This window comes from Bombina bombina, chromosome 4, assembly GCF_027579735.1.
Source record: "Bombina bombina isolate aBomBom1 chromosome 4, aBomBom1.pri, whole genome shotgun sequence".
In the NCBI taxonomy this organism is placed as follows: domain Eukaryota; kingdom Metazoa; phylum Chordata; class Amphibia; order Anura; family Bombinatoridae; genus Bombina; species Bombina bombina.
Window position 1 is genome coordinate 637,283,193 of NC_069502.1, and position 21,293 is coordinate 637,304,485.

The 21,293-nt window shown below is 38.3% G+C and overlaps 1 protein-coding gene across 1 annotated transcript; it reads left to right on the plus strand.

The window, feature by feature from the left end:
* The first annotated feature begins 12,938 nt into the window (after positions 1–12,938).
* On the plus strand, positions 12,939–13,955 carry LOC128655517 (trace amine-associated receptor 1-like). The gene has a single exon (XM_053709125.1). The coding sequence runs from the start codon at positions 12,939–12,941 to the stop codon at positions 13,953–13,955; it is 1,017 nt and encodes a 338-aa protein (XP_053565100.1).
* Positions 13,956–21,293: the final 7,338 nt, after the last annotated feature.

A 21,293-nucleotide genomic window follows, 5' to 3' on the forward strand; every position in this document is an offset into this window, starting at 1 on the left:
CCGGGAGCGGCGGTTTAGGGGTTAATACATTATTAGGAGTGAGAGGGGGGATTGCGGATATAGGGGTATACGTGTCAGGCTTATTTTTGTGAGGCAGGTTAGACAGTTACGGGAGATTTTATATTTTAGTTACTTTTTTTAGGCGCAGGCAGTTTCTAAAGTGCCGTAAGTCACTGGCGACTCCAGAAATTTGTAGTTACGCTCATTTCTGGACATCGCTAGTTTGTCCGACTTACGGCACTTTAGCAACTGCCGACGGGGTATATGTAATACCCTGATGTGCGAGGTGAAACTACGGGCGGCGTGGGTTCCTTCGCTTGCGTCAAAAATTCGCCTCATGCATACAATAGTACCTCTGCTAGCCAGCAGATTTTACATGTCACCAGAACCCCTGATCACGCTAATAAAAATAAATCAGGGCTTATTTTTTCACAATCTAATGTAAATAAATCTGCTTTAAGAAAATCCACCTCTGACCTTTTGAAAGCTCATAAAAGACCATATAATGACATTTCCTCCTCAGATGAGGAATATTTTTCAGGTTTTGACAATGATTATAAACAGTTTGAAGATTTTTCATCAGATTCAGACTTTGATGATTTTCTCAAATGTAAAAGAAGTAAAAAGGCCCACTTAAAAAAATCTTACGAAGAGAAAGTTTTTCTAGAATCTCTAGGCAAACCTTTTACTAAACCTGACAAATTACAACACCCCCGTTCTTCTGAATGGTTCCCTTCAAGGGAAATTGCTGATTTTATGGATCATTATTTAAGAAATTTCTTAAAGAAATCAGCATGATTCAAGGAGAGCATTCATCTTCTAAGAGATTGTCTTCTAGATCAAGATTGGTTTGTTCACCTCGATCTTACAGATGCTTATCTAACTGTTCCAATCCATTCTTCTCACAGAAAATGTCTATTTTTTTATTGGAACAACATCCTTTGGCAGTTCACTTGTCTTCCTTTCGGACTATCCTCTGCTCCTTGGATATTCACAAAAATCCTAAAACCGGTAATTGCCTGGCTCAGATTCAGGGATGTTCGTCTTATTATTTATCTGGACGACATTCTGATTATGAATCAGGATCGACATACGTTGTCCTCTCATCTGAATTTAACTATCTATCTCTTAGAGAAACTTGGATTTTGAATAAACAAGAAAAAATCCATCCTGGTTCCCACTCAGAATCTAATTTTCCTGGGTTTTCAAATAGATACCCTCTCTTCTACCCTCTTCTTCCGCAAGAAAAAATCTCTGCAATAAAAAAGGAGATCTCACCTGGCCTAAAGAAATCTTCTTTCCCTCTGAGACTCTTAGCTTGTTTTATTGGTCTCCTTTTCATCCTCTATCCTATCTAATCTTCGTGAACTCCCCAGAACCAGTTATAGAGGCAGATGCAAGCAACTCTGGATAGGCAGCACAATGTGGTCCTCTTATCACCAGTGGCAAATGGACAAATGCGGAGAGACTTCTTCACATCAATTGCAAGGAACTACTTGCAGGTTCCTTTGCAATCAAGAGCTTTATAAAAAATGTAGCTCCTATTTCTGTGATCCTTCGCATGGACAACGTTTCCTCTGTGAGATACCTAAACAAATTGGGTGGTACTAAATCAAAAACTCTTTCAGAGATCACTAAGGATTTCGTTCATCACTGCTTACAGAACAACATTTCCATTCAAGCCGAGTACATTCCAGGTCTCTCCAATTCAGCAGCAGATTGGGGATCCAGCTATCTTCAATACTCCAGCGATTGGAAATTACTTCCCAACATTTTCCTTTACCTTGCCTCCCTGAGAGGTCCCTTCACTATAGATATGTTTGCCTCCAGATCCAATTATCAGATGAAACCTTTTTTCAGTTGGCGTCCAGATCCAGAAGCCGCAGCTGTAGATGCCTTCCTTCAACCTTGGCCTGCTCAAAATGCCTACACTTTTCCCCCCTTTTCCATGATTCCCAGGACCCTTGCTCATCTTCGCAGAACTCAAAATTCCCCTCTATTAATAACTCCTCTTTGGCCAACTCAATCCTGGTACCCCTAGCTCCGGAAATTGTCTTTTCTCCCTCCCCTCCTCATTCTATCCCTCCCCAATCTCCTCCTGAACCCTTCCGGGAACCCTCACCCTCTCCTCCTAGACAGATCCCTCAATCTGGTAGCATGGGCAATTTCAGGGGCCCTTGGGCCCTCAAAGGATTTTTGGAAAGGTCTCAGTCCCTCCTTCAGGAGTCCTGGGCTCCAGGTACAAAAAAAGGCTTATCTCTCAGCCTGGTCTAAATGGTCTAGCTGGTGTTCACTGAGACACATGTATCCCATTTCAGCCCCTCTTCCTGAAGTAATTAATTACCTTTCTTTCCTTTTTGATAATGGTCTCGCTTATAGATCCATTAATTTGGCTCGTTCTGCCATTTCTGCTTCTCACGACTTCTTCAATGATATTCCAATCGGTCGTCACCCCCATATTTGTCGTTTATTAAAAGCCATCAGATTAAAAAATCCCCATGCTCCCAAATATTCCTTTTTCTGGGATGTAGTACTTGTTATTTCTTTCCTTAATAATTGGTCCACCAATTCTGATCTTTATCTCTAACAACTCTCTGCTAAATTAGCTACTCTTCTCTGTCTCTTATCCTTTCACAGAGTTTCCGATGTAAAAGCTATCAATATAAATTCCAAAATGTTTCCCCCCTTTGGTGTCACCTTCTTACTTTCTCGCAGAACTAAATGTCTCTCAAACTCTATCTTTTATCCATTTTTTCCTGATCATCCCAAACTCTGTGTGGCCTCCAGTCTCAGAGAATATGAAAACAGAACTTCTTCTCTCAGATCTTCTTCATATCCTCTTAATTTCTTTTGTTTCCCCTTTCAAACCCCTCTCTTCTACTTCCATTGCCAGATGGGTTAAATGGATCCTTCTTCTATCTGGGGTGGAGGATTATTTTACCGCTCATTCTATTCGAGGAGCCTCTGCCTCTAAAGCGTTCTTGAAATCTTCCTCTCTTCAAGATATCCTTTCTACTGTAGACTGGTCTTCAGACTCTACTTCAAACAGTTCTATTTCAAACCTATTTCTCACGCTGCTTCTTCTTTAATACTTTGCTTTAAACTAGCAAAATAGGAGTCTCTGTGCTTGTAATAAAATTCCAATTATCCTAGCTTTGTGAAGGAATAATCTAGATTTTATTAAAGACACAGAGACGAGTATTTTCCCTCCCTCCCTCGCTTAAGGATATATAAAAATGTTTAGCACTGATAAAGTATATATATATATGTGAGAAGGATGGTATCAAGGCGCACTATCAAAAAACAAAAAATAAAGCAAATAGTACACACCAAAATCCTAAATGGATCAATATGATTATGTATTCTTTCAAGGTATTTGCTTTTTTCACGGTGTATTCCCTTTTTTCAAGTCCACAAAATTAATAAGTTAGTTCATAAAACCGACAGTCCCATTGCGAGTCAAATACAGAAAATAGGTCACCAAGTATTAAGCGTAGGATCTATTCATAAGGTATCCACACATAAATAAAAGTGCCCACTTACTGAAACAAAGCTCAATCATAAGGTGATGAGGTAAGTATTGCATCCCTTTAAGCAAGTCTGTCCCATATGTAGCAATTCAGATATCCGCTTCAATGCCACCTCAGTATGGTAGATCTCCTTCCTTCCAGATCTGTTCCATATACTCCTCTCAGCAGCACAAAGTGTTGAATATACAGAGAGAGAAACAAGAACAAACCCATAGTGCAACACTGTATGCAAATTTAGTAAAATATTTTATTACACACTTTGTTAAAAAAGGTCACATTTGAAAACCTCAATCCAATATGAGGTATCAGTAAAACATATAGTGCCGTTGGTGACAGAAATGCAATTCCCAAAATTACCTATTTTCTGTATTTGACTCGCAATTGGACTGTCGGTTTTATGAACTAACATTAATTTTGTGGACTTGAAAAAAGAGAATACACCGTTAAAAAAGCAAATACCTTCAAAGAATACATAATCATATTGATCCATTTAGGATTTTGGTGTGTACTATTAGCTTTATATATGTTTTTTTATATCATTTGTTAAGGTTTTACATTTGTATAGCATTGTGTGATTTGGCCACACTATGGCCTAGATTTGGAGTTTGGCGGTAGATGGGCTGTTAACGCTACGCGGGCTTTTTTCTGGCCGCACCATAAAATTAACTCTGGTATCGAGAGTCCCAAAAAATGCTGCGTTAGGCTCCAAAAAAGGAGCGTAGAGCATTTTTACCGCAAATGCAACTCTCGATACCAGAGTTGCTTACGGACGCGGCCAGCCTCAAAAACGTGCTCGTGCACGATTCTCCCATAGGAAACAATGGGGCTGTTTGAGCTGAAAAAAAACCTAACACCTGCAAAAAAGCAGCGTTCAGCTCCTAACGCAGCCCCATTGTTTGCTATGGGGAAACACTTCCTACGTCTGCACCTAACACTCTAACATGTACCCCGAGTCTAAACACCCCTACCCTTACACTTATTAACCCCTAATCTGCCGCCCCCGCTATCGCTGACCCCTGCATTATATTATTAACCCCTAATCTTCCGCTCCGTAAACCGCCGCAACTTACATTATCCCTATGTACCCCTAATCTGCTGCCCCTAACACCGCCGACCCCTATATTATATTTATTAACCCCTAACCTGCCCCCCACAACGTCGCCGCCAGCTACTTACAATAATTAACCCCTAATCTGCCGAGCGGACCTGAGCGCTACTATAATAAAGTTATTAACCCCTAATCCGCCTCACTAACCCTATCATAAATAGTATTAACCCCTAGTCTGCCCTCCCTAACATCGCCGACACCTAACTTCAATTATTAACCCCTAATCTGACGACCGGAGCTCATCGCTACTCTAATAAATTTATTAACCCCTAAAGCTAAGTCTAACCCTAACACTAACACCCCCTAACTTAAATATAATTTACATCTAACGAAATTAATTAACTCTTATTAAATAAATTATTCCTATTTAAAGCTAAATACTTACCTGTAAAATACATCCTAATATAGCTACAATATAAATTATAATTATATTGTAGCTATTTTAGGATTAATATTTATTTTACAGGCAACTTGGTAATTATTTTAACCAGGTACAATAGCTATTAAATAGTTAAGAACTATTTAATAGTTACCTAGTTAAAATAATTACAAAATTACCTGTAAAATAAATCCTAACCTAAGTTATAATTAAACCTAACACTACCCTATCAATAAATTAATTAAATAAACTACCTACAATTACCTACAATTAACCTAACACTACACTATCAATAAATAAATTAAATACAATTGCTACAAATAACTACAATTACATAAACTAACTAAAGTACAAAAAATAAAAAAGAACTAAGTTACAAAAAATAAAAAAATATTTACAAACATAAGAAAAATATTACAACAATTTTAAACTAATTACACCTACTCTAATCCCCCTAATAAAATAACAAAGACCCCCAAAATAACAAAATGCCCTACCCTATTCTAAATTAATAGAGTTAAAAGCTCTTTTACCTTACCAGCCCTGAACAGGGCCCTTTGCGGGGCATGCCCCAAGAAAATCAGCTCTTTTGCCTGTAAAAAAAAACATACAATACCCCCCCCCAACATTACAACCCACCACCCACATACCCCTAATCTAACCCAAACCCCCCTTAAATAAACCTAACACTAAGCCCCTGAAGATCTTCCTACCTTGTCTTCACCATCCAGGTATCACCGATCCATCCTGGCATCCGGTGCTGAAGAGGTCCAGAAGAGGCTCCAAAGTCTTCCTCCTATCCGGCAAGAAGAGGACATCCGGACCGGCAAACATCTTCTCCAAGCGGCATCTTCGATCTTCTTCCATCCGGTGCGGAGCGGGTCCATCTTGAAGCAGCCGACGCGGATCCATCCTCTTCTTCCGGCGTCTCCCGACGAATGACGGTTCCTTTAAGGGACGTCATCCAAGATGGCGTCCCTCGAATTCCGATTGGCTGATAGGATTCTATCAGCCAATCGGAATTAAGGTAGGAAAATTCTGATTGGCTGATGGAATCAGCCAATCAGAATCAAGTTCAATCCTATTGGCTGATCCAATCAGCCAATCAGATTGAGCTCGCATTCTATTGGCTGATCGGAACAGCCAATAGAATGCGAGCTCAATCTGATTGGCTGATTGGATCAGCCAATAGGATTGAACTTGATTCTGATTGGCTGATTCCATCAGCCAATCAGAATTTTCCTACCTTAATTCCGATTGGCTGATAGAATCCTATCAGCCAATCGGAATTCGAGGGACGCCATCTTGGATGACGTCCCTTAAAGGAACCGTCATTCGTCGGGAGACGCCGGAAGAAGAGGATGGATCCGCGTCGGCTGCTTCAAGATGGACCCGCTCCGCACCGGATGGAAGAAGATCGAAGATGCCGCTTGGAGAAGATGTTTGCCGGTCCGGATGTCCTCTTCTTGCCGGATAGGAGGAAGACTTTGGAGCCTCTTCTGGACCTCTTCAGCACCGGATGCCAGGACGGATCGGTGATACCTGGATGGTGAAGACAAGGTAGGAAGATCTTCAGGGGCTTAGTGTTAGGCTTATTTAAGGGGGGTTTGGGTTAGATTAGGGGTATGTGGGTGGTGGGTTGTAATGTTGGGGGGGGGTATTGTATGTTTTTTTTTACAGGCAAAAGAGCTGATTTTCTTGGGGCATGCCCCGCAAAGGGCCCTGTTCAGGGCTGGTAAGGTAAAAGAGCTTTTAACTCTATTAATTTAGAATAGGGTAGGGCATTTTGTTATTTTGGGGGTCTTTGTTATTTTATTAGGGGGCTTAGAGTAGGTGTAATTAGTTTAAAATTGTTGTAATATTTTTCTTATGTTTGTAAATATTTTTTTATTTTTTGTAACTTAGTTCTTTTTTATTTTTTGTACTTTAGTTAGTTTATGTAATTGTAGTTATTTGTAGCAATTGTATTTAATTTATTTATTGATAGTGTAGTGTTAGGTTAATTGTAGGTAGTTTATTTAATTAATTTATTGATAGGGTAGTGTTAGGTTTAATTATAACTTAGGTTAGGATTTATTTTACAGGTAATTTTGTAATTATTTTAACTAGGTAACTATTAAATAGTTCTTAACTATTTAATAGCTATTGTACCTGGTTAAAATAATTACCAAGTTGCCTGTAAAATAAATATTAATCCTAAAATAGCTACAATATAATTATAATTTATATTGTAGCTATATTAGGATGTATTTTACAGGTAAGTATTTAGCTTTAAATAGGAATAATTTATTTAATAAGAGTTAATTAATTTCGTTAGATTTAAATTATATTTAAGTTAGGGGGGTGTTAGTGTTAGGGTTAGACTTAGCTTTAGGGGTTAATCCATTTATTATAGTAGCGATGAGCTCCGGTCATCAGATTAGGGGTTAATAATTGAAGTTAGGTGTCGGCGATGTTAGGGAGGGCAGATTAGGGGTTAATACTATTTATGATAGGGTTAGTGAGGCGGATTAGGGGTTAATAACTTTATTATAGTAGCGCTCAGGTCCGCTCGGCAGATTAGGGGTTAATAAGTGTAGGCAGGTGTCGGCGACGTTGAGGGGGGCAGATTAGGGGTTAATAAATATAATATAGGGGTCGGCGGTGTTAGGGGCAGCAGATTAGGGGTACATAAGGATAACGTAGGTGGCGGCGCTTTGCGGTCGGAAGATTAGGGGTTAATTATTGTAAGTAGCTGGCGGCGACGTTGTGGGGGGCAGGTTAGGGGTTAATAAATATAATACAGGGGTCGGCGGGGTTAGGGGCAGCAGATTAGGGGTACATAAGTATAACGTAGGTGGCGGTCGGCAGATTAGGGGTTAAAAAAATTTAATCGAGTGGCGGCGATGTGGGGGGACCTCGGTTTAGGGGTACATAGGTAGTTTATGGGTGTTAGTGTACTTTAGGGTACAGTAGTTAAGAGCTTTATGAACCGGCGTTAGCCCAGAAAGCTCTTAACTCCTGCTTTTTTCCTGCGGCTGGAGTTTTGTCGTTAGAGCTCTAACGCTCACTTCAGCCACGACTCTAAATACCGGAGTTAGAAAGATCCCATTGAAAAGATAGGATACACAATTGACGTAAGGGGATCTGCGGTATGGAAAAGTCGCGGCTGAAAAGTGAGCGTTAGACCCTTTAATTACTGACTCCAAATACCGGCGGTAGCCTAAAACCAGCGTTAGGAGCCTCTAACGCTGGTTTTCACGGCTGACGCCGAACTCTAAATCTAGGCCTTTATGTCCTCTGTCATATATAATCTTCCACATGAATAGTGCGCCTTGATACCATCCTTCTCACAGATTTTTCTTGATTATCTGTCTTGGGGTTACACACTTAGCGCTGATTGTTCTGTCCTCTTTTCACCCATTATATATATATATATATATATATATATATATATATATATATACACTGTGTGCAGAATTATTAGGCAAATGAGTATTTTGACCACATCATCCTCTTTATGCATGTTGTCTTACTCCAAGCTGTATAGGCTCGAAAGCCTGCTACCAATTAAGCATATTAGGTGATGTGCATCTCTGTAATGAGAAGGGGTGTGGTCTAATGACATCAACACCCTATATAAGGTGTGCATAATTATTAGGCAACTTCCTTTCCTTTGGCAAAATGGGTCAAAAGAAGGACTTGACAGGCTCAGAAAAGTAAAAAATAGTGAGATATCTTGCAGAGGGATGCAGTACTCTTAAAATTGCAAAGCTTCTGAAGCGTGATCATCGAACAATCAAGCGTTTCATTCAAAATAGTCAACAGGGTCGCAAGAAGCGTGTGGAAAAACCAAGGCGCAAAATAACTGCCCATGAACTGAGAAAAGTCAAGCGTGCAGCTGCCAAGATGCCACTTGCCACCAGTTTGGCCATATTTCAGAGCTGCAACATCACTGGAGTGCCCAAAAGCACAAGGTGTGCAATACTCAGAGACATGGCCAAGGTAAGAAAGGCTGAAAGACGACCACCACTGAACAAGACACACAAGCTGAAACGTCAAGACTGGGCCAAGAAATATCTCAAGACTGATTTTTCTAAGGTTTTATGGACTGATGAAATGAGAGTGAGTCTTGATGGGCCAGATGGATGGGCCCGTGGCTGGATTGGTAAAGGGCAGAGAGCTCCAGTCCGACTCAGACGCCAGCAAGGTGGAGGTGGAGTACTGGTTTGGGCTGGTATCATCAAAGATGAGCTTGTGGGGCCTTTTCGGGTTGAGGATGGAGTCAAGCTCAACTCCCAGTCCTACTGCCAGTTTTTGGAAGACACCTTCTTCAAGCAGTGGTACAGGAAGAAGTCTGCATCCTTCAAGAAAAACATGATTTTCATGCAGGACAATGCTCCATCACACGCGTCCAAGTACTCTACAACGTGGCTGGCAAGAAAGGGTATAAAAGAAGAAAATCTAATGACATGGCCTCCTTGTTCACCTGATCTGAACCCCATTGAGAACCTGTGGTCCATCATCAAATGTGAGATTTACAAGGAGGGAAAACAGTACACCTCTCTGAACAGTGTCTGGGAGGCTGTGGTTGCTGCTGCACGCAATGTTGATGGTGACCAGATCAAAACACTGACAGAATCCATGGATGGCAGGCTTTTGAGTGTCCTTGCAAAGAAAGGTGGCTATATTGTCACTGATTTGTTTTTGTTTTGTTTTTGAATGTCAGAAATGTATATTTGTGAATGTTGAGATGTTATATTGGTTTCACTGGTAAAAATAAATAATTGAAATGGGTATATATTTGTTTTTTGTTAAGTTGCCTAATAATTATGCACAGTAATAGTCACCTGCACACACAGATATCCCCCTAAAATAGCTATAACTAAAAACAAACTAAAAACTACTTCCAAAACTATTCAGCTTTGATATTAATGAGTTTTTTGGGTTCATTGAGAACATGGTTGTTGTTCAATAATAAAATTAATCCTCAAAAATACAGCTTGCCTAATAATTCTGCACTCCCTGTATATACAGTATATATATATATATATATATATATATATATATATATAATATATATATATATATTTATATATATATATATATTATTGTATTTCATCTTCTCCACTCTGATTTTCTAGGTTTTCCAAACATACAACACCCCAATTAGGAAATTCTTATCCTGGTTTTGGATCTTCTACAGAGCATTGATTCTTCTATCAAGTTGTTTCATCAATTTGCTACCTAATTGTTCATCTCTGTTTTACAAAATGTTTGTTTGTCTCATATATGGTTTTTCCAGGTCCTTCATTGGTTGATCCTTCATTCTGATGTTTCCTTTCCTGTTGAATCTTCTTCCAGTTCGCATCAAAGAAGAAACAGGAGGATTAGGGACTATTTGGACTGGATATGGGCATTATGACACTGCTCATTGGCAGGGACAGGCAAGGTGTCCGTACACGGACACTGGTGTCCGTGACTAGTCCTTGCAGTGTCCCCCACAACCTTAGTATATCTTTTCTTTCTGATTAAATAATAGGAATTAAAAAAAATATGTTGTGTGAATAAAGTTAGTGGCTTGTCAAGAGACTGCTAGCGATATTGGGTGATAAGGTATGGAATAAATGAAGCCTGAGTGAAATACTGGATGTGTATCTGCATCTGTATAATAACACCCATCTCTATACATAGACACAGTAGTGACACTGGTGCATGCGTATAGCCAGACAAGGGCTGGTTATAGGGTCAGTGGTATCTGCATCAGTATAATAATATCCAGCGATATATAATGACACATTAGTGACACTGGCACATGGGTATAGCCAGAGGAGGGCTGGTTATAGGATCAATGGTATCTGCATCAGTATAACACCAAGCACTATACAAAGACACAGTAGTGACACTGGCACATGGGTATAGCCAGAGGAGGGCTGGTTATAGGATCAATGGTATCTGCATCAGTATCATAACATCAAGCACTATACAAAGACACACTAGTGACACTAGCACATGGGTATAGCCAGAGGAGGGCTGGTTATAGGATCAGTGGTATCTGCATCAGTATAATAACATCAAGCACTATACAAAGACACAGTAGTGACACTGGCACATGGGTATATAGCCAGAGGAGGGCTGGTTATAGGATCAGTGGTATCTGCATCAGTATCATAACATCAAGCACTATACAAAGACACACTAGTGACACTAGCACATGGGTATATAGCCAGAGGAGGGCTGGTTATAGGATCAGTGGTATCTGCATCAGTATAATAACATCAAGCACTATACAAAGACACAGTAGTGACACTGGCTCATGGCTATAGCCAGATGAGGGCTGGTTATAGGATCAGTGGTATCTGCATCAGTATAATAACACAAAGCACTATAAAATAATGTTTTTAATTTCAAAAATGTACCTTGGTCTCCTTCACTAAGGTCTGTACTTTTGAAAATGTCCACCACAACCTTTGTCTGTGCCTATCCCTGCTCATTGGTTGATTTCATCTGCTCATTTGAATACTTGTTCTTCATTGGCTGTTATTTGGTTCTTTGTTTTTATTGTTATTTACCTGTAATATGTCTTATTGTCTATGAAAAGCTGCATTAGTAGTAAAAGAGTGGGAAAGCAAAATACTTGCCTCTGTGTCTTTAATAAAATTTAGATTATTCCTTCACAAAGCTAGGATAATCGGAATTATGGTGCTAGAGCCCCTTGTACATCTCAGACACCACTAAATGCTGCCTACACAACAGTGGATTACCTTTCTTGTGGGAACTACCTGCTACATACTGAGGGCATTCAGTGGTGTCTCCAGAAATTAAATATATGGGGGCATTTACCAGATGTTCACCAGTGTTTTGAGTATAAGGATATAAAGGAAGAGGTGGGGCTGGGTGTACTATAGGAAGCTTATTGTGGTGGGCTATTGGCGGTTTAGGGGTTGGTTTAGGAAATTTATTGCAGTGGGTTTGAGTATTGTAGGGTTAGTTTGCAGTTGTGGGTTATGTTGATTATGGGGTACATAGGTATATTTATTAGGATTGGCGCTATATATTTAAAAGAGATCCTTTACATTACATCACCAATATCAGTGCCGATGCTGCTTGGAATATTTCACCAGAATTGCCACCCATTGTTATGTACAGTAAAAAACCTCTCTGTGATGCTGCCTTTAAAGAGTAATGTCTGCACTTTTGAATATTTTGCCAGCATTTTCGACATTGCATCGGATACCTTTTAAATATATTGCCGCCTCACAGCGCTTGCAATGTTTTCAAATAAATTATTTAGATATTCTTAAAGATAAAAGATACATGGCCAATACATGACAAACAATATAATATCGATGATAAATGTCTAATATATTTGAATGTTTTACTTTACTACTGTAAAATTTCTAGGACCTTGATATTAAACCAAGACCTATTTGTTGCAATAAAACTCTCCCTAAAGTTTATAAAGTGAAATGCAGTTATACAGTTAGTTAGTAAGGTGGCTGGCAGGCTAAAAGGACCAGAATATTGCTACATCACTGTTGCGTCAAAAACCTATATACCTTTGGTGGGATGAAGATTAGAAATAGTGGACAGTTGGGGGTAAGGAGCAGAGTTTGGGGGTTAAGGATTTGCCACCATAACAATGGCAAAATGTCACCCAAGGCAATATTTCACTGAAAGCAGATGACTTTGTGTATACACTACAAAAGGATAGTCTTAGTTAATGAAGATATGAACATAAACAAGTTATTTTATCTTAGGTTGTTATATGGTATGTTAAAAAAATGAATGTATATGTATTTTTTTAATTATGCAGATTCAAGACAGATAATTGTTAATGGAAGAAAGAGAAAAACAACATGCATAACATCTTCAAAAATAGTTTCTACTATCAAGATAACAACATCAAAAAAGCAGCCATAAACAATTAAGTTCTGGGACAATGCAGGCACAATACTGCTATGAATCATTAAATAGATCATGTGAAAAGAATGGTTGGTCCTACAGCATCAAGATCCCAATGTATGTCTTCATGGTAAGCACAATTTTAGCTACAGTGGCTGGTAACCTTGCAGTTATCATCTCGATTGCTCACTTTAAGCAGTTACACACTCCAACAAATTATTTGATTGTCTCAATGGCCACTGTGGACTTTCTTCTTGGAACCCTTGTTATGCCATATAGCATGGTGAGATCCGTGGAGAGCTGTTGGTACTTTGGGGAGTTGTTTTGCAAACTACATACAAGTATAGACATCATGCTCAGCACAGCATCCATTTTTCATCTCTCTTTCATTTCTGTGGACCGATACTATGCTGTGTGTGATCCGTTGAGATATAAAACAAGAATGACTGCATTTACAATGGTACTTATGATCTTTATAAGCTGGATGGTACCCGCCATATTCGCATTTTGTATGGTCTTTTTGGAACTGAATATTAAAGGATCAGAAAATTATTATTATAATCATGTAAGCTGCTCTGGTGGGTGTTTTGTCTTCTTTAGTGAAACAGCAGGTCTAGTTTCTTCTATGTTATCTTTCTACATCCCGGGATTTGTTATGCTTTGTGTTTATGGGAAGATATACATTATAGCAAGAAGGCAAGCCAGGTCAATCAGAGATGCAACCAACCAGAACCATTTCCAGATAACTCTTGAAGGAAAACAAGTTTCAAGAAATCAAGAAAGGAAAGCAGCAAAGACATTGGGGATAGTAATGGGGGTTTTCTTAATTTGTTGGTCTCCATTTTTTTTCTGTACAGCTACTGATGCATTTATGAACTATATTATCCCACCGATTGTTATTGATGCATTTGTATGGATAGGATATTTGAATTCTACTTTTAACCCAATGGTTTATGCATTTTTTTACATGTGGTTCCGCAGAGCCTTAAAAATGATTGTGTTGGGCAAAGTTTTTAAAATTGATTCTTCAAGAACCCTGTTGTACTCTGAATGACCCTTTTCAATAATTTGTCTGGAAATAAACAAGGATCCTGCCAAATCATAACAGAGATTTCTACATATATCCAGGAAACAGTAATTTCTATTAAAAGCATGGAATAGTTATGCAATCATGTTCATGAATACTACTTAATTTAAAGTGAAAGTGTATTTTATTTCCATTGTACAGATAATTAACCTATAAATACTTATGATGCCATTTAATTTCAAGTCATAAAACATCTTAAAAGCTACATTTAGTGTAAAAGTAATTTGAGCGCCCTCAAATACCTAGCACTGATCAAATTCAGAACACTGAACAGGACCACTGGCAAAATAAAATGTGTGAGCTGCAACAACATTCAAAAGTAACAAAGCCCTTAATGGACAAAAGACATAGAATATTACCATCTTTAATTTAAATGACATGTCTATACAATCATAAAACAAGGATACACAAATACCTACCAGACAAGCAAGAACGATGGTGAAGTGAAGAGGTCACATTGTCTAAGCTAGTGTTTATCTCACATGTGCAATTTATGCTACGACCGTGATAACCTTTAAACCAAATACTTTTAAAGACTTTTCTACTAATTACATTTAAAGGGACAGTAAACACCTTGAGATTTTTATATGAAATGTTTAGTTATGCATAATGAAACAACTTTGCAATACATTTTCATTATTTATTTTGTCGTCTTTTCATGCAATTTAGCACTGAAAATTGAGCAGGTTCCAATTCTCAGAATTTGAAATGCAAACTGCTGACTTCTCAATGCTAACCATGCTACATATGTGTTCCTAATTAGCTTTATCAGATAACAAATGCAAAACAATTCATATTGTCTTGTAAGTACAAGGTTCTTACTGACCCTTTAAACATCAATTTGTCTGAAAGTAACTCATCCAATTTATTTATTGTTTTTTTTTTCTGCCATCATACCAAACGCAAAAATTACGTTAAAGGGACAGTCAACTCCAAAACTTTTATTGGTTAAAAAGATAGATAATCCCTTTATTACCCATTCCCCAGTTTTGCACAACCAACACAGTTTTTTTACTTCTGTGATTACCTTGTAGCTAAGCCTCTTTGTACAGCCCCCTAATCCATGGCTAATTATTTATTGTCTATTGACTTGCATTTTAGCCAATTAGTGCTGTGTCCTATACAACTCCACAGCAGAGAGCAAAATGTTATCTATAATAAAAAAGCATGTGATAAGAGGCTGTCTGTAGTGGCTTAGAAACAGGCAGAAATTTAGAGGTTAAAATGTTATAGAGTATATAAATATAGCAACGTTGGTTGTGCAAAGCTGGGGAATGGATAGTAAAGGCTTTATCTATCTTTTTAAACAATAACAATTTTGGTGTTGACTGTCCCTTTAACTAACAGCAAGTGATTATCGTCTTAATATTTCACACAGGTTTTGACTCCATATGTAGCATCTGTTGATCTTGAAATTTATGCAGAAATTAATAAACACTTGAGATACATTTTAATCTAAACCAAATTCTGCTTTAACCCCTGTCTAATCTTGCTTAGCATAGTAAATAATATTAAAAAGAAACACAAATGATTCTTTAGAGATTTTTTTTTTTTAGGAAAATGTGCCTTATTTATACCTAGTTCTCCTAATTATTTGTATCTGTGCCTGTATTTTTCTTAGCTCAGAGAGAAGGGTCTTTAAACCCTGTCACCAACAACAAATCAAACTAAAGCTAAATGAGTACAGTATTATTAGTACAAGAAAACCCTTATTTGAATAGTTAGATTGGATGAGGGGATCTGTTACTAAATGTCTCTGGTAAGTGAGATGATAGGAGCTTTAAAGCTTCCAAACCCTACTAAGGGCTAGATTACAAGTGAAGCGCTAATTTAAGTCGCACCCACACACAGGAAAATTTGCCCTTTTTGTGGGCGCTCAACAAATAACCAGACATTACAAGTGGCTGGTTATTGCTGACGCAAGCTTGCGGTAGCAATTAGCACCTTTTAAAATTGAGCAGAGATCAGATCTCTGGTTCATTTTATAAATGTGCCCCAAATGCCCCCAAAATACAGTATTGTGTATTTTATTAAAAAATAAAAAAATGTAGCATTTTTATTTTGTAATAAAATAACTGCACTAGGCAGTTTTTTGGGGGTAAAGTTGGTGGGAGTAGGGTGAAAAAAACGGCACTGAAAAGTGCCTTTACATTTCGGTCAATAGGGACTGTGTGATCCCTGTAAATATATATGTATATGCTTTTTATATATATATATATATATATATATATATATATATATATATATATATATATACACACAGTATATATATATATATACATACACATATTAACACATAAATATATATGTATATAATCATATACATATATATTTACAATTTGCTGGCATTGCTGCACAACTTACCCCCTTCACTGTGCTAGGTTCTTATGCCTCTCACAGCATGAGAATGAAGCTCCCATTGGAGCCTACAGAAGCACGCTTTCGTGAGCGCAATGCTTCCCAGTAAAGTGAGCGCAAGCTCGCATTCACATTGCTGTCAACTTGTAATGCCAGCGCACATTAGTGTACATTGGTATTACTCAGTGGAGCAGAAATATCGCTTTCACAAATGTATTTTTTTTTTTTTGAGGAGCACAGAAGAGGTGATTTATTTAATATAAATATGTTTGTATCAGGAGATCAGTGTTGCCATAAAATAAGTTATCTGTGACACCTCATTTAGTGCTTAGTTCTATTTTTACTTTCTATCATGAAGGGCTTGAAATCTCTTATTTCCAAGAGGTTAATCACTACTTTCAAATTAAGAGTATTTAGCCTATTATTTAGTGGGGCCTAGAGGCAGAACTTTTTTCACTTTCTGCAATGAGATTTTAATGACAAATGTTCTGCAGGTCATTTTAAAATGGAATGACATTTTAAATTAAGCAGTCACACTAAGTTTTTTAAGTATTTAAAATGTCTTTTGTATAAATTTGTTTTCTTTGCACCTGGTCTAACATCACATAATTGCAAGGTAAATAGGTGCATTGCTCACAAGAATGTCTTACATTCAGTAGTCACAGCTTTGCAGACCAGGAAAGGCTAGGGGGCATGGTTGAGAAAATCCCTGAGAGCAAGTCATCAATCAATGTGCGGCCGCTTTGTAGCACTGCTCTGTATTGGACTGTTCTATTCTAACAGTGCTTTGCTCTGGCTGCACTGTGTTAAGAAAACCTTACACAGTGCAGCCAGAGCGCAGTGCTGTTTGAAAAAAAAACAACCTGCCTGATTTAGAGCAGCACTGTAAGTAAAAGCTCTAACAGTTCCTGCGTGTGCTATTCTTTCTGCAGACATGCTGCATTTTCTGCAATGACATCACAGCATGTTCTGTCTTGGGGATGTGGTGTATGCTATCTTTAGGGGTATCCATACATGAAATACATTAGGTAATTGATTCACATTTTAATGCCAACCACCTACCATTGACAGGAGTATGAGATCTTATATTGGAAAATGGGGCTAATATCTTTACATAATAGGATATCATGTCCCTCTATATATCATTAGGGGAGAATGTATCTATAGTGCCCTACACCATATCATACAACTTGCTGGTGTTAAATTGAGGCAGATGATAACCATTACCATTGTTATTACTTGAGTGTTAGGTGACATTCCATCCCCTCTAAGTAAATCAGAGATGACTGATAGGGGCTACAAGATAGGGCACACCCTTCTCATAAAAACTCCCTGGTGTTCTATGGGTCAAGCGATCACTGTTATTACATGCAATCAAGGAAAACAAGTGACTATTTATCCAAAAAAGGCATTTATCCACTCTACATCAAAGGGGGCAAATAGATGTTTCAGGTAACTAGTATAAAAATGTATAAGAACATGTAAACTCTTGTATGTAAAGACTCCCTTTTAAGAATGAGGAGAGTACTACTGTGCAAGAGGACAACATGGAAAGTAAAGTAGAGGACCACACTATTTTGTCCTAATCACTCAAGTTCTTACAATCAAGGTTTCATGAGATTTTATGATATATTGATTGTTTAATAAAAAATAATGACCCACTAAACTTATCAGGGACATTATAAAATCATCCACTAACAAAGTAAAGCTTTCAAATAATACAAATGTTTGTCCATTTGTATGTTTAGAACAAGTTTCAAAGATGTTTCCAGCTCAAAATTAAGAGCAAAAACAGTGTTGCCATTGCAGAAAGGAGAAATGTGCTGGTAACACAAATTAGCACTTACAATGTACTCATCTGTATCCGAAAAAAGTTTTAGCAATGCATTCCTATAATTACCAAGCTCCCATTTTAAATCAAATGTTTAACCCAGCAAATAATGGAATGCGCAAATCAGATAACTCTAAACAGAGACAGTTCACTTCTTCCTTTTTGGGACTTACAACAGTAGCGGTGGCTGTTGTGACAAGGCTACTTGCCAGTGAGACATTAATCTTAAGTGATAAAAGCTTTCATTATACAAAGAAAACACAAATGTTCTTACATAGATATACACAAGTGTATTATTTATAAATAAAAAGGATAGGAATCTATAACAATGTGGTATAAGAGCTTTTTCTCAACAGACCTGGCATTTAGAAAATAACCAAAATTTGAAATATCGAAATATAGTAAACTGCCACCATACTAAAGATGGCCACAATTAGTGGGACAGGGAGGGTTAGAAAGCTATATGGGGGATTGAGGAGATGGGAGAGTTGAGGAGGATCACTACACTGCAGAAAAATAAATAAAAATGATATACAGTATATATATATATATATATATATATATATATATATATAACTATTTTAGGTATGAAAAAGCACACCTATTGCTGTTATTGCCTTAGGCAATCTGTTTCCTGCCCAGGGTGCATACCAAATAATGAGCATACAAATCCAATATAAAGAGGAGCACTCACTGGGTCTTAAACAAATATTTAAATATATTACAATTCGTAATGTTTCGGGGTTACCCCCGTCCTTAGACAGTAAAAAAACAATGTGCATATTCTACTTACCTTATACCCGCCACCCTAGGATCCTGTATTTGCCGTTGTCAGCAGCATTCCGGAAGTGACGTCATGTTTTCACTGCCATCACATGGTTTGGCAAGGCATGAGTGTGTATCCATAGTTATGGGATGCCACCAGACAATCCTCAAGCCGGATCCTGTTACCAGTGAGAATAAAAACATTAATACAAGACGGAGTATGATTCTTTCATACATTTCATGTTAATTACAGGTAATTTGTCATCATGATTATTCCTAACTGTAAGGATATACTCTGAATAACCACAGTGGTCATATGAGGCTTATTATATAATACATTTAATACATCATCTCATATATTTGTTCTTAAAGAATATGACCATCTATACATCTAAATTCCTGTATACATCTTTGCATCACCTCATATTGTTGATCCTAAAACATAGTAAAGTGCTAATATGCCTATGTCTAAGTCCCTCCCTTGATTGATGGGCCAAGAATGAATACATCATCTAGGTGCCAATGTACCCAGTGTGAATATCCATCTGGATTCACTCTGTAGGAGTGTTTTTGCTCTGTCCCCTCCTCTAAATGGTACCGGTATATGATCTATGATTGTATATTGTAAATCAGAGACTTTATGTCTTGCCTCCAGAAAGTTCCTCACCACTGGCTGGTCAGACTCCTTTTTATCCAATTCTGTTCTTATGGCCGTCCTGTGATTTGCCATACAGGTTCTATTGTGTCTACCATTTTACCCACATAGAATTTCCCACACGGGCAGTGGAGTAAATATACTATGTGGGTGTTGGTACATGTGACTGTGTCTCAAATATTATTTCTTGTTTTCATAGGGGTGATGGAAGAACTTTTCTGTAGTCAACACATTACAGGTGACACAGCCCAGACACCTGTAGCATTCCTAGGTTTGTTGTAGCCAAGTTGTTGTAGAGTAGCCTGGTCTGGTATCTGTATGAATTAAATGGTCCCTCAGGGACTTGGCTCTCCTGTAGCCCACCCTCATTGGTCTTTGCCTCTTAAATAGCAGATTTTTGTCTGTTTCCAGAATTGGCCAGTATTTTCAGATTGTTGCTGCTGTCCTTTCATCCCCAAATGTATAGGTAAGAGTCATAGTTAGAGGGTCATCTTTTTCCATTCTCCTACCATACAGGAGAGAGTGTTGTGTGTCATCCTTTACTTTATTTCTACTTTCAGTCAACAATTTGTTGCTGTATCTTCTCTTTCTGAATTGTTGCTCCAATTCTTGAAGTTGTTTTTCTTTGTTGTCGGGATCTGTGTTATTTCGTATGATCCTCTTCATTTGTGATGTAGGCAGAGCCTTCTTCAATGATAAAGGGTGACAGCTTTCTGCGTGTAGTGGGGAGTTTTTATGTTACCTTTCGATACAGGGTGGTCTTCAGTTTCCCATTTTTCTTATATACCCTTAGGTCTAAGAAATCAATCATTTGGCAACTACTTTCTATTTTGAACTTCAATGATGTATGTATCGAATTTAACTCCTGAACCCAAGTTTCCAGTTCTTCCTTGGTCCCTTTCCAGATCATCAATGTAATTTTTGTACATGATGATTCTGTTGTCCATGAATGCCTGTGTACCTTTGGTTTCAAAATCAGCCATGTGTAGGTTCACATATGCCGGGGCCACGTTGGATCCCATGCTGTTCTGGCTGTTTGCAGGTAAAATTTTTGTTCAAACCTGAAATAGTTCAGTTCATGCACATTTGTAGTAGTTCCAAGGTTAACTCCTCTGGTGGTCCCGTATATATGGATACCTTCTCAGTTGTCTCCTTATGGCATTCAGTCCCTCCCCATGAGGGATGACTGTATATAAGCTAGTAACTAGTGATGTCGCGAACAGTTTGCCGGAGAACAGTTCCCGGCGATCATAGCTTGTTCGCGTTCGCCATGGCGGGCGAACATATGCGATGTTCGATCCGCCCCCTATTCGTCATCATTGAGTAAACTTTGACCCTGTATCTCACAGTCTGCAGACACATTTCAGCCTATCAGCAGCAGACACTCCCTCCCAGACCCTCCCAGCTCCTGGGCAGGAGCCATTTTAGATTCATTCTGATCCTGCATTCTTAGTGAGAGGAGGGATAGTGCTGCTGCTGATGATTTTATAGGGAAATTGATAGCTAGGCTAGTGTATTCAGTGTCCACTACAGTCCTGAAGGACTCATCTGATCTCTGCTGTAAGGACAGCACCCCAAAAAGCCCTTTTTAGGGCTAGAACATCAGTCGTTTTTTTATTTTTTTGTAATCTAATTGCATTTGCCTGCCTGTCAGCACGTGTCAGGCTCACAGCATATACTGTGCCTAATTGCTCAG

Coding starts and splice junctions, on each gene's coding strand:
- LOC128655517 (XM_053709125.1), top strand. CDS start 12,939: ATGCAGGCACAATACTGCTATGAATCATTAAATAGATCATGTGAAAAG.